The sequence below is a fragment of the Podarcis bocagei genome (assembly GCF_964188305.1).
Source record: "Podarcis bocagei genome assembly, chromosome: 4".
In the NCBI taxonomy this organism is placed as follows: Eukaryota; Metazoa; Chordata; class Lepidosauria; order Squamata; family Lacertidae; genus Podarcis; species Podarcis bocagei.
In genome coordinates this window covers 93,208,408-93,225,503 of record NC_138128.1, presented here as the reverse complement: position 1 = coordinate 93,225,503, position 17,096 = coordinate 93,208,408, and the positions used below count along the sequence as shown (strand labels likewise).

The 17,096-nt window shown below is 46.5% G+C and overlaps 1 protein-coding gene across 3 annotated transcripts; it reads left to right on the top strand.

Annotated features, from left to right (window-relative positions):
- The first annotated feature begins 982 nt into the window (after positions 1-982).
- Positions 983-16,007, top strand: ZNF488 (zinc finger protein 488). Of its 3 annotated transcripts, none has more exons than XM_081191735.1 (4): positions 983-1,083; positions 8,456-8,678; positions 11,317-11,548; positions 14,639-16,007. In XM_081191735.1, the coding sequence occupies exons 2-4, from the start codon at positions 8,463-8,465 to the stop codon at positions 15,787-15,789; spliced, it is 1,599 nt and encodes a 532-aa protein (XP_081047861.1). In that variant the 5' UTR covers positions 983-1,083; positions 8,456-8,462; the 3' UTR covers positions 15,790-16,007. The 3 variants fall into 3 exon arrangements, with proteins under 3 accessions (XP_081047861.1, XP_081047859.1, XP_081047860.1); XM_081191733.1 differs by lacking the exon at positions 983-1,083 and adding an exon at positions 1,464-1,598; XM_081191734.1 differs by lacking the exon at positions 983-1,083 and adding an exon at positions 3,367-3,486.
- Positions 16,008-17,096: the final 1,089 nt, after the last annotated feature.

The window sequence follows — 17,096 nt, the reverse complement described above, 5'->3', positions numbered from 1 at the left end:
CGCCTGCTTGCACAGAGCCACTTCCTTTGTCAGACTTAAGTCAGGGGTAGGTAACCTAAGGCCCAGGGGCCGGATGCGGCCCAATCGCCTCCTCAATCCAGCCCCTGGACGGTCCAGGAATCAGTGTGTTTTACACGAGTAGAATGTGTCCTTTTATTTAAAATGCATCTCTGGGTTATTTGTGGGGCCTGCCTGGTGTTTTTACATGAGTAGAATGGCGCTGTGGGTTAAACCACTGAGCCTAGGGCTTGCCAATCAGAAGGTCGGCGGTTCGAATCCCTGCAGCGGCGGCTGAGGAGGCGGCCTGAGGGAGGAGGAAGAGGAGGGGATGGGGAGGGACGCAGAAGGGCGGTGCTTCAGCGGCCGCGGTGGCGCCACAACTGCCTCATGCTGTGCTCACAGGCGGCGTGGGCAGAGTCTCTCTCCCTCCCTCCCCCCTCTCTCTCGGGCAGGGCAGGGCCAATGGAACTCCTCGCACCAGGACGACGGCAGCCCGGACGTGCTGCTTAGCATACCCTCCAACCAGTGCAGCATCTTAATGTAGTGATTTCCCCCTCTGCATCCCTTTCATAACTCTATTTTTATAAATCATTTGTCCATCCACAGTTCACATTTTTACTACAAGTTTTCTGTCAATGTATGTAACTCTTGACAATAGCTTTCCAACTAAATTATAAACTTTCCCCATTCTTTATTAAAGAGGTCCTCTTCCTGGTTTCTAATTCTGCCTGTAAGCTTTGCCATCTGGACGTCGTCCATCAGTTTTGTCTGCCCCTCTTCTTTGGTGGGAGTTGTAGACCCTTTGGGTCATCTAGTCCAACCCCTGCAAAACACAGTCAGTCGCAGCAAAAGCAGCCTGGCTCCATCAGTGCCGGATTGATGTATAAACTAAGCCCAAATCCCTTATTTGGGCTGCTGATCCCTAATTTTCGAGGCTGCTGGTCCCTTATTTTCAAATCTGTAAGTTAACAGCTATGGCCCAGACGGGGCCCTCATTGCATTGCAGAGTTGGAAGGGAGGGGTTCCAAGGGCCATCTAGCCCAACCCCCTGCGATACCGGAATGCCAGGCTGTCGTCCGTCCGGTAAGTGGAGACTAAATCGCGGGGGCGGGTAGGAACCGTGGGCGTAGCCAGGATTTATGGGGTGGGGCAGGATTTATGTTAGAGAAATGCTCCCTCGGCTACCCCCGTGATAGGAGCCTAGGGAAAAGCTCGGCCCGTGGGGGCGAGACTGCAGCGGGCGGCGTGAATTCCCCCCACCGCAGCCTGCCCCGTCGAGGGAGCTTTGGGGATCCCCCTGGAGAGGCGCTTCCGCGGCGGGTGGCTTGGTCCGGGCGATGGCCTCCGGACAGACGGCAGCCAAGTGAGGGCTGGGCCCCCTCTGCGCCGCCGCCGCCGCCCCCTCTGGGCTGGACTGAGCGCCCCGTCGAAACTCCTCCTCCTCCCGCGGACGAATCCCCGCTGGCTTGGCTACCGGGAGCAGAGCGGGGAGAGCAGGGGGCTCCGGCTGGACGTCTCCCGGAGATGGAGCCGACGGGGCGGGTCTGAGCACCAGCTGATGCCCATCCGGCTAGCGAGCCGCGCATCGACCCTCCCAGGTAAGTAAGCGGGTTAAGATGGGTTTGAGCGGCGGGGAGGAGGCTGTCCGCCAAAGGACCCTTTTGTCCGACGAGGCGTGCTTGCGAGGGAGTGTGAATCCGCATTCGGTTCAGCGGGACTTCCTCGCGTGCTCATATAATAGGATCGCCTTAACGTTCGGGAGTGCTTTGGATCCAGGCGCCCTTCCGACGGCACTGTCGAAGGGGCGTCCCTTGGAACCGCCGGGAGGTTTCTTTGGGGAGGGAAACCCGCAGAGGACTCACCCGCTGGAGGCAGACCTGCTGGAAAGCACCAGGGACACATCCCATAATAGCACGTTTGCAAAAATTAGCGACCATACGGCTTCTGAAGAGCGTTTCAAACACCAAATTGGAATACTGCAATGCTGCCTGAGTCGCAGGATCTGACATCCAGGTTTTGTTTTTGGGCTTTGGAATAGATTTCAAATACTCCCGTCTCCCTGTGTGGAATTTGGATTACAAGGAGTAGCTGAACACGGATAATGTGAAATGATGAACTATCTCTGGATGCTTGGCTTAGATCTTTCTTTATATCTTTTATTTGGGATGCTAAGGAGAGTTCAAAACACAGCAGGATTTGCTTTTGAGGAAACATGCACAGGGTTTTGCTGTTATCTTTTCAGGGCTGATACAAAAGGTTGATTATTATTTTTTTGTGCTGTTAACTTTTAATGCTAAATTGCTTTGCAGTAATGATAAAAGAAAACTAATAACGAAACTTACTTAAATTGTGGATACCAAAATTTAATACCTCTTTTATTTAGAATAGAGAAAGCGTTGGGAGTAATCATAACCCTTTAGGGAGAATGAATGGTGTAATTTAATCCATGTTTCTAATAAGAAAGCTCTTAAGCAAAAGTAGGGAAAACAAAGGATTTTTTATATCTCTGTTGGCATTGAGAATGGGCAGGTGAACTGATTCTTTAGGTTTTGAGAGATGTCTGTGCATGTTGTTACAATTTATAGTAGACTTGGAATACCATTTCACAAGATATCTGCCATATTACTTGCTTTCCTGACATTGTTGAAGAGTGTACTTGACATTTTGGACAAACATTAAACAAAGATACTTTGTTAAGCAGCAACACACATATTGTGAGACTCAGAGGCAGGGTGGAGTCTGTTTCGATCATCCTTTTTTTCTGGAGAAAATATTTACTCAGTTAAGAAAAGAGCAACTCTGGATCTCTACAATTCTACATGGCAATGCTTCTTCTTTTTAGGCAATTGAGATTGGCTAAGTGTGACTGCATTGCTGTATTGTTTTTGAACGTCAAACTGTACCAAAATGAGAGGATGACCGCATTTTCTGTGCCATGAATCTGGGAGCACCCTTTGCTAAAATTCCTAGGGACAATCCCTAGAGCGGGGTTTCAGTGCGGGTGTCTTCTGCAACATCTTCTTGACATGACAATAGCGCATTAGTTGTGGATTTATTTTGCTTCAGTTTGTCCTGTGATGCTTCTGCAAAGCTACGCATTATTGCCGTCTGAAAGGGCCACATCGCAACAAGGGCAGAAGAAAAATAAACCGGAACATTTGCGGTATAATAACTTACGAGATGTCGGCAGGAAGTGATGGAATATGCGCCGCCTGGAAGCGAAGCCCCCCCCCCACATTTGCAGGCACAAACAGCATGGAAAGCGGGTTGCGTGTGACCTCCCTGATAGCATCATGAGCACAAATCATCATTAATCCGTAATATAACGGATGTCTGGAGGAGTCCCAAGTTTTGTTAAAGCAGTGATTTCCCTTAGATGGCATTCTGTATGACAGGGGTGATAAATAACTAGGAGTATCCCAATCCCTCCCTCTAAAGGACTAATCCTGCTCATCTCTCCAGACAGCAACCCATATCCTTCTCCAGGTGACTATAAATGCAGAGCTGGCTTCTTGCCTGGTCCTCAAGCTCAAAGGGGGCCACAGAGTTAGACACTTGTTGCCTTGTTTTCATAGGCGCCAGACTAAGGTGTTCACATGCACTCTCGGCTTAGAGTTGCAGATTTAAGCAAATAAGAGATGTGATTTTGTCAGAGACTTTGGTATTCAGTGTTGTGCTCTTCTGTCCTGCCTGTGCAAACATTGCAGCTTGCAGGTAGAGTGATCTCCATTCGCTGAGTGGAGGTTCTCAAAATGCCCCCTTCTGATGCAATTTGGGGGTCACAAGTGGCGTGTAGGGGTAGGAGAAGTGAAAATCGCATCATTGTGCAAGTGGAAGTCCTTGTGCAGGGCTTCTGATAGGTGAATCCCACCCATAAGTGATATACAGATTTTGTCATGTTGAAGAGTCAAACCTTTTCAGAAATATTAGTTTAAAAAATGATTCTGCTGGCGCAGGATTAGACCGTGATGTCACCTCAGATCCTTTGATTTTATAAACAAACAACTCAATCTTTTGTTGGGTCCCTTTTTGTGTTGTCATTTTTTTAAAAATTACAACTAGGGGTCTCAAACGGTGGAAGTGGCCTGGGTCTCTCGGCTTCTGAGGGGGTCCTGCCCTCCAGAATCACTTACATTCTCCTTGCTTTAGTCTCCAGCATTGTGGCCTGGGGTTCCCCCCTTGTAACTTTACCGAGAGAAAGAAATTCTTCAGGAAGTTCCCGTTCAGGGATGGCAAGGAGTCATAATGACTCTCCATGTTGCCCAGTCTTTCTTAACCTTTTTTTAAAAAAGCCAGTGTCCTCATTTAGCTCATATAAACATCCCACACCCGCTCTTCTTCTTCTTTTTTTTAAAGAAATATTTATTAAAGTTTCCAATTTTTAACAAACAAAAAGGAAAAAACATAAAAATATTAAAAACACATTAATTTCACAACTTATTTTCTTGTAACTTGTTTCCCCGACCTCCTCGTACCTCCCCTTCTTGTATACCCAGTTTGAGTTGTTTATACAGCAAATCCTTATCTCAACATCTTAAATTGTTGTAGCTTTAAATTCTTACTTACAAAAAAAAAGTCATTTTATCGTAATTACAGCTTGAAACCCCTTAAGTTTGATCCAACATCATTCAACATTCCTTAATTTTACAATATTTTTGTAAATAGTCCTTAAATTTTTTCCAGTCTTCTTCTGCCGACTCTTCTCCCTGGTCACGGATTCTGCCAGTCATTTCTGCCAATCCCATACAGTCAATCAGCTTCATCTGCCATTCTTCCAAAGTGGGTAGGTCTTGTGTCTTCCAATACTTTGCGATGAGTATTCTTGCTGCTGTTGTGGCGTACATAAAGAAAGTTCTATCCTTCTTTAGCACCAATTGGCCGACCATGCCCACACCCGCTCTTCAAACTTGGCTCCCCTAATCATTTCATTTGATTTTCAAAAAGCATCGAAATTTATATTGTACGTTGAGACACATTGATCCAGCCTCTTGGGACTGGCAACACCTGACCAATTGGGACACAGTTGTTTGAATAAAGGGAGGTATTGTGGCAAATGCTGTCGGTCTCAGAGCACATGCCTCTGGATGCAGCCGCTGCAGCACTGATTCTGATCAGAGCTCTCCTTTTTTATCACCCTGTTCTCCCTTGCCTCCAAGCATTCCCAATGCAGATGGAATTGCTGAAAATTTTACCTGCTTTGGAGATGTACAGTGCTCCGGGGTCCTGTTGCTCCCAGTCTGTGTGTCTCACAACTTCACATGCCCTGAAACAACAGCTTTGCAATTGCCCTTTGCTTGGTTTACACACTCCGCAACGTCTTGGTTTCCGAAGTGCAGGTGTGGAAACCTTCACAAAGCCTATTTGGGGTTGTAACTGCCTCCATTGGGGCGCGGGTGGCACTGTGGGTTAAACCACAGAGCCTAGGACTTGCCGATCAGAAGGTTGGCGGTTCGAATCCCCGCGACTGGGTGAGCTCCCGTTGCTCAGTCCCAGCTCCTGCCAACTTAGCAGTTTGAAAGCATGTCAAAGTGCAAGTAGATAAATAGGTACTGCTCTGGCGGGAAGGTAAACGGCATTTCCGTGTGCTGCTCTGGTTCGCCAGAAGCAGCTTAGTCATGCTGGCCACATGACCTGGAAGCTGTACGCTGGCTCCCTCGGCCAATAAAGCGAGATGAGCGCCGCACAACCCCAGAGTCGGTCACAACTGACCTAATGGTCAGGGGTCCCTTTACCTTTACCTTTAACTGCCTCCCTTGAGCCAAGTGCATTGCACTTTAAATCACTGGACTGATTTGGGGCTGTAACTGCTTCCATTGTGGCCCAAGTCATAGCTGGTATTTAAGGGAGGGAAGAAGAGCATTACCACTAGTTTTTAGAAGCATTGTTTGTTCCTTATTTTAAGACTTTCACCAAGTTTTCTTTTTCATCTTTTCATCTTTTTCATCTTTTCTGCTATATCTGAAGGGAAGTTTCTCTATTTCCCAACTGATTTCACTCAGCTGTAAGCTTCAGGATGGCGTTTGGAGGAGGGAAAGGTCATGCAAGGAAAAGATTAAAGTTCTTCCACCCCCAACCAGTGTTCGAAATTAGCCAGGAGCCAGGCGCATTTTGCACCCAACTTTCGACCGCTTGCGACCAAGTGAAGATGTCTGGGTGCTGGGATGATGCCCGACATCTCCATCACCTGGGGATCATTGAGTGGGAACTGTTTTTTCCCCACACACAAATACCCCACCCTATGGAATTCTATCTGTTATATTTAATCTGCACAATCAGAATGAATTTCTGGAACCTAATTGCTTTTTCTGTGCAGGAGCAGTCACTACAGTGGTGCCCCACAAGACGAATGCCTCGCAAGACGGAAAACTCGCTAAACGAAAGAGGTTTCCGTTTTGGAGGTGCTTTGCAAAACGAATTTCCTATGGGCTTGCTTCGCAAGACGACAATGTCTTGCGAGTTCCTGCTGGTTTTTTTCCCTTCCCCCCCTTTTTCTAAGCCGCTAAGCCGCTTATCAGCTGATCCGATCAGCAGATAAGCCGCTAAAAGCCGCTAATAGCGCTAATCTGCTAATCCGTCAATGGGCTTGCTTCACAAGACGAAAAAACTGCTAGACGAAGAGGATTCTTTTCGTCTTGCGAGGCACCACTGTATTAAGAAAATGAGGTCGGAATAGGTCAATATATATGTGGACTATCCCTGAATAGAACTGCTTTTTCTTCCTGAAGTTCTCAAAGCTCTTAACCTATCTCAAGATTGTCTTCCGAACTAGCCAGATGTTTAACCGAGAAAAAAAAGACTCTAGAGTATTCTTCCTCCAAAATGGCAACTAGACTTTCCATTTTGGCGACCGCAACCTTGGTTTAAGGAGCCATTTGGCACCTAGCTTATATACCTGTGCTTCTAACACAGCCCCCAACACTTGTTGTTTAGCCGTTTAGTCGTGTCCGACTCTTCGTGACCCCATGGACCAGAGCACGCCAGGCCTTCCTGTCTTCCACTGCCTCCCGCAGTTTGGTCAAACTCATGTTGGTAGCTTCAAGAACACTGTCCAACCATCTTGTCCTCTGTCGTCCCCTTCTCCTTGTGCCCTCCATCTTTCCCAACATCACGGTCTTTTCCAGGGAGTCTTCTCTTCTCATGAGGTGGCCAAAGTATTGGAGCCTCAGCTTCACAATCTGTCCTTCCAGTGAGCACTCAGGGCTGATTTCCTTCAGAATGGAGAGGTTTGATCTTCTTGCAGTCCATGGGACTCTCAAGAGTCTCCTCCAGCACCAGAATTCAAAAGCATCAATTCTTCGGTGATCAGCCTTCTGTATGGTCCAGCTCTAACTTCAATACATCACTACTTGGAAAACCATAGCTTTAGCTATACGGACCATTGTTGGCAAGGTGATGTCTCTGCTTTTTAAGATGCTGTCTAGGTTTGTCATTGTTTTTCTCTCAAGAAGCAGGCGTCTTTTAATTTCGTGGCTGCTGTCACCATCTGCAGTGATCATGGAGCCCAAGAAAGTATAATCTCTCACTGCCTCCATTTCTTCCCCTTCTATTTGCCAGGAGGTGATGGGCCCAGTGGCCATGATCTTCATTTTTTTCAATGTTGAGTTTCAGACCATATTTTGCACTCTCCTCTTTCACCCTCATTAAGAGGTTCTTTAATTCCTCCTCACTTTCTGCCATCAAGGTTGTATCATCTGCATATCTGAGGTTGTTGATATTTCTTCCGGCGATCTTAATTCCGGCTAGGGATTCATCCAGCCCAGCCTTTCGCATGATGAATTCTGCATATAAGTTAAATAAGCAGGGAGACAATATACAGCCTTGTCGTACTCCTTTCCCAATTTTGAACCAATCAGTTGTTCCATATCCAGTTCTAACTGTAGCTTCTTGTTCCACATAGAGATTTCTCAGGAGACAGATGAGGTGATCAGGCACTCCCATTTCTTTAAGAACTTGCCATAGTTTGCTGTGGTTGACACAGTCAAAGGCTTTTGCATAGTCAGTGAAGCAGAAGTAGATGTCTTTCTGGAACTCTCTAGCTTTCTCCATAATCCAGTGCATGTTTGCAATTTGGTCTCTGGTTCCTCTGCCTCTTCTAAATCCAGCTTGCACTTCTGGGAGTTCTCGGTCCACATACTGCTTGAGCCTTCCTTGTAGAATTTTAAGCATAACCTTGCTAGCGTGTGAAATGAGTGCAATTGTGCGGTAGTTGGAGCATTCTTCGACACTTATTCCTGATCAAATTAGCAGCCCCCATGTAGCTGCTCTGGAAGCAAACCTAATATGGAAGCAGCAGCAGTGGGAGATTCTGATCACAAACGTATTGAGTCATGTGTTGTTTAGCTTATAAGAAACATAGTCAGACATGCAATTAAAATCCCGTGGGTGAAAAATGTGTACACGGTGGACCTGCCTCTACGTATTCCCTGTAGACACTTTAATTCTTTGCTCCTTACAGGTTTGCAATGGAACTTACACTTTTAACGAAAGAATTCAGGACGAGCGATAACAGACTTCTGCCGCAGCATTTCCCAGACGTCTTAGCAACTGTCCACACCACTCAAGAAATTCCAGAGGAAACTATTTTGGGGCCATGCCTGCTGCACGATGCGCAGTTGGACACGGTGGCTTTTATTGCGCTCAAGTGCTCAGAGAAAAGAAACATCCATTATGTCATCAAGGTAAGAGGCTGTTCAGAAGAGTCCCTTTGCGTGACTCCAGAAAGTGATTCTGAAATGAAGCCAGCTAGCTTTTGATAGGCACTCTAATCCTAATTGTGAGCCAAAGTAATGAGAATGGTTACTGTATTGTGATACAGTAGTACCTCAGGTTAAGTATTTAATTCGTTCCGGAGGTCTGTTCTTAACCTGAAACTGTTCTTAACCTGAAGCACCACTTTAGCTAATGGGGCCTCCTGCTGCTGCCACGCCGCCGGAGCCCAATTTCTGTTCTTATCCTGAAGCAAAGTTCTTAACCTGAAGAACTATTTCTGGGTTAGCGGAGTGTGAAACCTGAAGCGTATGTAACCTGAAGCGTATGTAACCTGAGGTACCACTGTATTTGCAATCATTGGGATCATTTCCCAAGGGGCCCAGGCACCCAGGATTTTCTGTACTGTTTGATTTAAGGCTAAACTGTGAATTTAAGTTTTTATTCTATTGACCCTGACTTACTTACTTACTTACTTAACCAATTATTTATTATCCATTTTTCCAAATTTATAACACATTAGTGTCAAATTATAACTAATGTAATACAATTCTAATAACTATACAATACAACTACAGTCATACCTCGGTTGAATGCGCTTTGGGTTGAGCGCGTTCGAGTTGCGTCCTGTGGCAACCCGGAAGTAACGGAGCACGTTACTTACGGGTTTCGCCACTTGCGCATGTGCAGACGCTCAAAATGATGTCACACGCATGTGCAGAAGCGGCGAAAGCAACGCGCACATGTGCAGACGTGCCATCGCTAGATACGTTTGCTTCTGGATGCGAACAGGACTCCGGAATGGATCCCGTTCGTATCCAGAGGTACCACTGTATACAATAAATAATGTAATACAATGGCTTCCGACTATTGCTTTTGGGGATTTCCCAGCAAGGAATAAGTACAGTCATACCTCTAGTTGCGTCCGCTTCAGGTTACATGTTTTCGTGTTGCGACCCACAGCAACCCGGAAGTACTGGAATGGGTCACTTCCGGGTTTCGCCGCATGCGCAGAAGCACTAAATCTCGCTTTGCGCATGCACAGAAGCACTAAATTGCACATGCGCCGGGCTTCTGCTTGCGTCAGTTCCGTGTTGCAGACGGGCCTCCAGAATGGATCCCGTCCGTAACATGAGGTTCCACTGTAGTCCCACAATTTTTTCCTGCAAATTCTTGCCATTGTATCACTGAGCTCTCATAGTAAGCCATAATAAAGGCCATAGAAAGATCCAGCAAGTTGACTATGGTGTGATTGTCCCTGCTGACCTGGAGGTGATGCCACCAACCAAATCCTGAAATGCAGTCCCGGTGTCATCCCAAAGCCTAACCCTAGCACCTAGGAGGTGACCTTCCTCCCAGAAAGTAGGTAGCTCACTGGAGAATCTACATGGATTTATTTTAGTGGGGCCAACTGGTGAGAGGTCCACCATGAATACTTGAAGAAGGCAGCTAATGAAGGATGAGGGCAAAAGAGTTAGGTGTGCGCAGCATCCTAATCAAAGGGTGAAATGTCGATTCTTTCTGAAGCTTATGTGGGAAGACGTGTTCATCACCGTTATGGATGTATTGTCAGGGGCTGGACTGAGGAGGAATGGTGGGGACTGCCCTCCATTCTCCTGAACCTTCCTGAGAACAGGAGGACAGTATAGATTTAGAACAGTGGTTTGCAGAAGGTCACAGTTCAGAGGCTGCAGTGGGGAGAAGCTGGGAAATATTGGGAGAGCAGCAGGAAGAAGAAGCACCAGGGCAGAGAAAGCTGATAGACTCAGTGTCTTTGGAAAGCATTCCTGACCGCCCTCCATCTCCCAGGACCAGGAGGCCATTGAGAGTTGTAGAACCGAAAGTTCAGAGGCAGAAAGCACAGATCAGCCGACACAGGGATGACGTAGAGTAGGAGAAACGGAGGGGAGGGGACTTTACTCGGAGCAATGCCATTGTCTTAGGGAGACGGCATTCCTTCATCTCTCTCTGTGAATATTGAACAAATTACTCCTTTTGTTTATCTGCTTCTTGGCTGCCACCGTGAGAGGAATCCTGAAGCCTGACATGTATCCATTAATATGGCAGCACTCACACAAAACTTCTTTTTAAAAATTACAAGGAAGATTACAAACTATTCATGGACGCAACGACTGCCGCTAGAATCTTAGTGGCTCAGAAATGGAAATCCCAAAGAATCCCAACTTTAATGGAGTGGCAGACAAAAATGTTTGAATACATAGAACTGGCGAAATTGACTTATAAGATTCGGAACCAAAAAGAAGCAAAGTTTGAAAAGGATTGGAGTAAATTTGTTGAATGTATACGGAGTAATTATAAGAATTTAAAAACTGTATCAGGATTAATGTAAATCTTGTGATGTGGATGGAGTGTAAATAAGAAACTGTAAGAAAAGATTTGAGACATGAAAACCCGTTGAAGAGATGGAAGGAAGTCCGGGTGCAATAAGGCGCAGGGTAAATAAGAAGACATACAAATTTTTGAATGTAAGAGTATTTGGTTTATTTGTTGTTGTTACAAAAAAGCAATAAAAAGTATTGGGGGGAAACTTCTTTTAAAAATAATAATAATAAAACAAAACAGTGAATTTCTCCACTTTTGGCCCTATAGGTAGATGCCACATCAGTGCAGAATCCAGGTGGGTTTCCTTGGATGAGGTTGGTTCAACCAGCGTCCAACAAGAAAGAGCAGAACCTAGAAGCCTACTTAAGGAATAGCCAGCTGTACTATCGCCCTACGAGGAAAATACACCGGAATGAGGAACTCCTGGTTTGGTATGATGAGGAGCTCGCCGGGCTTCTGGGATTCAACGAGATTAAAGCCAGCAGAAGACTCCACAGTGGTGAGTGTAGAAAGCCCACCGTCTAGTGCCAAGTGGAATATTCATTTTCTAGGGAGTGCAAGCCATAATTCTTTCGCTTATCGCCCACCTTGGCTTGCCACTCCCTTGGAGGGCTTGCACCTACGACATTTTGTCTGGGACACCATCCTTCTCTTCCTAAATAGAAAGACAGACACCTTCAGAATCAGTAGGGCCTGGCTGTTATCAGTAGCATCTATTGTATTCGAATTACCTGAAGGAACGTCTCCACCCCCATCGCTCAGCCCGGACACTGAGGTCCAGCTCTGAGGGCCTTCTGGCGGTTCCCTCACTGCAAGGGTTGTAGAAAACCAGGCAGAGGGCCTTCTCGGTAGTGGCACCCGCCCTGTGGAACACCCTCCCATCAGATGTCAAGGAAATAAACAACTATCTGACTTTTAGAAGATACCTGAAGGCAGCCATGTTTAGGGAAGTTTTTAATGTTTGATGTTTTATTGCTTTTTTATTATTATATTATGTTGGGAGCCACCCAGAGTGGCTGGGGAAACCCAGCCAGATGGGCAGGGTATAAATAATAAATTATTTCATTTCATTTCATTTCATTTCATTTCATTTCATTTCATTTCATTTCATTTCATTTCATTTTATTATTTTGTATTGCAATAAAACATACTTAAGAAGGCAAGAATGTATTGCAGCAATTTAAGATCAACACATTTATTACGACATAACTCATGGGTGGGCAAACTAAGGCACAGGGCCAGATCCGGCCCGCGGATGGTTCAGGAATCAGCGTGCTTTTATATGAGTAGAATGTGTCATTTATTTAAAATGCATCTCTGGGTTTTTGGGGGCCTGCCTGGTGTTTTTACATGAGTAGAATGTGTACTTTTATTTAAAATGCATCTCCAGGTTATTTGTGGGGCATAGGAATTCATTCATCCCTCCCCCCCCAAAAAAATAGTTCAGCCCCCCACAAGGTCTGAGGGACAGTGGACTGGCCCCCTGCTGAAAAAGTTTGCTGACCCCTGACATAACCTAACTAGATTCCATTTCATTAGATGCCCTAAAAGAAATGGCCAGATATCGCAGAAAAACGACCTATCAAAACGAGTCTTGCAAATAATTTCCTAGTCCACAACTGCCTATCTTAGCTGGGGAAGCCTTCATCTGAAAATCCAGCTGTGGAGCTTGTCTTCATGTCACTTGGGGGGGGGGGCGACCCACTGGTGCGCGCCAGGGGCAGGGAGCTCCAGCCCAGCCCTCCCCGCTGATGTGATGCCAGCCCCAAGGTTGGCATCAAAGGGTGCATGGCTGCTGCTTTCTCCTCACGGGCCCCAGAAAAATGTGCCCTGGGCCATTGGCCCTGCAGCCAGCTATGCCCTTGGTTCACTCTGAGGTCTTAAACACTTCCACCTGTGGGAACTGATATGGTAACAAACCCTACAGAGGATTAGTAAGGTAGGGACCAGTTCGTTATTACTAATAATCCATCGAACTCCTCACCAGGGCAGACTTGGGCATCATGGCGCCCTGAGCTACGTCAAAATTTGGCACACACACGACATCCCTCGCGTGGGAAGGGGGCATCAAAGTTATTGAAATATATTTAAATTTGTGTGTAATGATTCAATGTTTCCTGCAAGAATATATCATTTTTTTCCATGCCTTGTTGCTATAAGATACATTGCTGTTATTCCCTTAGCTGAGAAGCAGTGATTCTGCATTGGTTTTCCTGTGGAAGATGTTAGACAGATGTCCTAGAAGCAATTTTTCAGGGAGGGCGTTTGAAGAACTGACAAGAGATGAGGTTCTAGGGCTAATTGACAAATTAAGGATTAATGTCGTCCTATCCAGTTGGCATACACCTGAGAGCCCCCTGAGAGAACCCAAGTGTGAAATTGCTCGTCTCCTAACAAAAGGAGCTTGTAACTAAAATCGACCTTGTTACTAGAGAATTGGAGAGTAACCAAAATAATGCCAGTTTTTAAAGAGGGATGCAGGGGGAGTGAGGAATTATAAGTCCAACATCTGTTCCAAGAACAGTTTTACCTTGGTTTTCAAATGCCTTGGGAGTCGAACGTTTTGGTTTCCAAACGATCGAAAACCGGAAGTGATTGTTCCGGTTTTCAAATGTTCTCTGGAACTGGAACATCTGACGCAACTTTTGCGGCTTCTGATTGGCTGCAGGAGCTTCCTGCAGCCAATCGGAAGCCACGCCTTGGTTCCCGAATGTTTTGGAAGTCGAACGGACTTCCGGAATGGATTCCGTTCGACTTCCAATGTACCAGTGTCTATTGGTTGAAAGCATTATTAATAATATTATTAAGCATATAAAAGAACAAGGCTTGCTGAGGAAGAATCATGCCTTCTGCAACAGAAGTCTTACATTCCTAAACTTTTAGAGTTGTTGAGACTGTCAATAAGCATAGGATTTGGGATAATGACGCAGATATGATCTATGATTTAGATCCAACTCTGCAATTCCGTGACTTTCTTTTTTATAAAAGTATTTTTATTAATAATTTCAATATAACAAATTATCATAACATATCATCTTCATCATTCCCCCCAATTTTCCCCCTCCCCCTCCCCAAAAGGAACCCTCCCCCCTTCCCCCCAAGACTTCCCTCAGTTCCTCTCTCTGATTTTTCATCACATGTTGCTCTCTGCATATTGTAAAATTGTAACGATCCTTAAAATGTCTATCTATTATATTAACAGTCAATAAATTAGTGTATGTTTATTCAAAACCTGCCAAGGAGTCCAGTTCGTTTTGGGGTTTTTTAAAACCAGTTTGTAAAAAGCTCCCATTCTTCTTTAAAGTCACAGTTGTCCTCATCTCGCAATTTGTATGTCAGTTTTGCCACTTCCATCAATTTCTCGCCATTGTTTTTTTGTCGGGGTTTCCTCATTCTTCCATCCTTGTGCTATTAAGACTCTTGCCGCCGTTGTCGCATACATAAATAAATTCTTTATTTTCTTTGGCAATAATGAGTTGAAGATAATGTTTAAATTAACATTTGTAAAAAAAACCAGAGGCATTTTTGTTAGGGATTGTAGGAAAAGACCTGCAATTCCGTGACTTTCATGACTTTTCTTTCTGCCTAGAGTTGGATTGCCCGAACTGCAAGCAAGTTTTCAAATGGGAGCACCCCTATCTGTCTCACGCCCGCTTCCTCTGCTTCCCAGAGAACAGCGCCCAGCTCTGGAGAAACCTTTCTGCCCCAAAGACGACGAGAAGCAGGTTGGTAGGACAACCCACAAACTTCCACAGCCTGGCTAGGGACCTGGAGTTCAAAATGGCCGCTTGGAAAGAGGATTCCCATGGGGAGAGGCGGATGAACTGCGACGACGTGGAGAACGGCCCGAGCCGGAAGGCTGTGTTGTTGGAGAAGACAAACCACCTTCACGGAGGACCGCACAGCGGGAGCAGGGACGAAGGAGTTGCGCAGCAGGTATCAGGGGGATCTTTCTGGAAGCTCAGCGCAGGAAAACAAATGTCTGTCAAGAAGGATGCTCTCCTCCTGGAGCAGAAGGAGAGTGCGTTCACTGAAGTGAGGCAGATAAAGGAGAAGATGGAAATGGAGAAAGCCAAGGCGGTGGAACAAGGAATTGGGGAGGCTCACCCTGGCAGGGACCCTGTTCCATGTTCCCCTGGCAGTGCATTCTCCTTTGTGTGGCCCAACCAAGGTGCCAGGGAGCCAAAGAGTGCTTTCAGCAAGCCAGCTAGATGCCTGCTGGACAGGAGGACAACGGCAGCTGCCCCTCACCCTCTGAGCGACTTAGCAAAAGGCCCAGGGGAGTTGTCAGACTGCGTCAGTGCTGCGGACGTCATGCGCTACAGCGCCCTTCTGGCTTCGAAGTTCCTGGCCAGCGATTTGAACAGCTCCCCGTTGCTGCCGACGAGTCTCGTTCCGCGCAACCCTTATACCTCAGGGCTGTGGCCCAGGCAGATGGGAGAGCAAAGGCAGGCCACGCACGCCCCAGCCTCGAGTCCCTCGTCCGCTTCCTTGACTCTGCTGCCTCCCACCTTCACCTCCTTCGGCGTTGCGGCCCAAAACTGGTGCGCCAAATGCAACCTCTCTTTCCGCATGACGTCTGACCTGGTGTTCCACATGCGCTGCCACCACAAAAAGGAGGGGGCTTCGCCAGAGTCCCCACGCAAAAGGAGGCGGGAGGAGAAGCTGACCTGCCCCGTGTGCCAGGAATATTTCCGGGAACGGCACCATTTATCTCGGCACATGACTTCTCATAATTAGGCCCTCACTTGGGTCAGATGTGTGCATTGATTGAGCTGTTTCTATTCATTTTCTGCTAGATTTCACCGTGATTTTACAAGAGCCACGCAATCTGTGGTGATTTCTGTGTTTTTCAGATGCGGGGAGGGGGACCATTACTCCAGGAGCTCCAGGAAGATATGTTCCTGGAAACTGAGCGCTGTTGATATGCTTCCAAGGAAATAAAAGACTGAGACGTTGAGGTGGTGGTGTTATTTTGGAAAAAATTTTGCTGGTTTGGCATGGCGGGGGGCTTATCGTACCTCATGTTATTCTTCAAAAAAGCCTGTCCACCGGTGAAGTCCAGTCCACTCTACTGAGCAGAAGTAGTAGTAATCATAATTTGTTACTTATACCCCGCCCATCTGGCTGGGTTTCCCCAATCATTCTGGGAGGCTCCCAACAGAATATTAGAAACACAGTTGTAGATAGGTAGCCGTGTTGGTCTGCCATAGTCAAAATAAAAAAAATTCTTCCAGTAGCACCTTAAAGACCAACTAAGTTAGTTCTTGGTATGAGCTTTCGTGTGCATGCACACACTGTGTATCTGAAGAAGTGTGCATGCACACGAAAGCTCATACCAAGAACTAACTTAGTTGGTCTTTAAGGTGCTACTGGAAGAATTTTTTTTATTAGAAACACAATAAAACATCGAACATTAAAAACTTCCCTAAACAGGGCTGCCTCCAGATGTGTAATGGTTGGGTCTCTCCTAAAGAAGCGAGACTATTCCAGCAGCAATTAACTCAGGTTTATTGCTCAAAACACACAAATCACTCTGGAGCTCAGTCACTCAGCGTCTGCTTCCAAATTAGCCGTTGCCGAGTCTGAGTTCCGCCCCTTCCTCTTCCCACATTTAAAGCCCCCCTTCGCTTCCTTTCCTGTTCATGCCTCTCATTAATTCTTGCTCGCCTGCGCATCGTGGGATGGGCTTTTTCCGGTGGCCCTCCCTCTGAGTCCGAGCTTAAACTGTCAGTCTGTGTCTTCTCCCTATAACTCCCCCCTTCCTTCTCCCTGTTCTTGGAACTCAGGCTTCTACTGCAACTAGGCTGCTCCTTCCTCCTTCCGCGTTCCTGCCTAATTACCTGTCTCTCCAAGCTCTCTCCTTCTGTCAGCAATGGGACGCAGCTGACAGATGTCTTCTAAAAGTCAGATAGTTGTTTTTTCCCTTGGCATCTGGTGGGAGGGCGTTCCACAGGGCAGGTGCCACTACCAAGAAGGCCCTCTACCCCGGTTCCCTGTAACTTCACCTCGCAATGAGGGAACTGCCAGAAGGACCTCGGCGCTGG

Excerpts from the sequence above, each read along its gene's own strand:
- ZNF488 (XM_081191735.1), top strand. The coding sequence starts at position 8,463 with ATGGAACTTACACTTTTAACGAAAGAATTCAGGACGAGCGATAACAGA. Across the intron at positions 8,679-11,316 it reads ACATCCATTATGTCATCAAG|GTAGATGCCACATCAGTGCA; the intron begins GTAAGAGGCTGT and ends TTGGCCCTATAG. Across the intron at positions 11,549-14,638 it reads CAGCAGAAGACTCCACAGTG|AGTTGGATTGCCCGAACTGC; the intron begins GTGAGTGTAGAA and ends CTTTCTGCCTAG.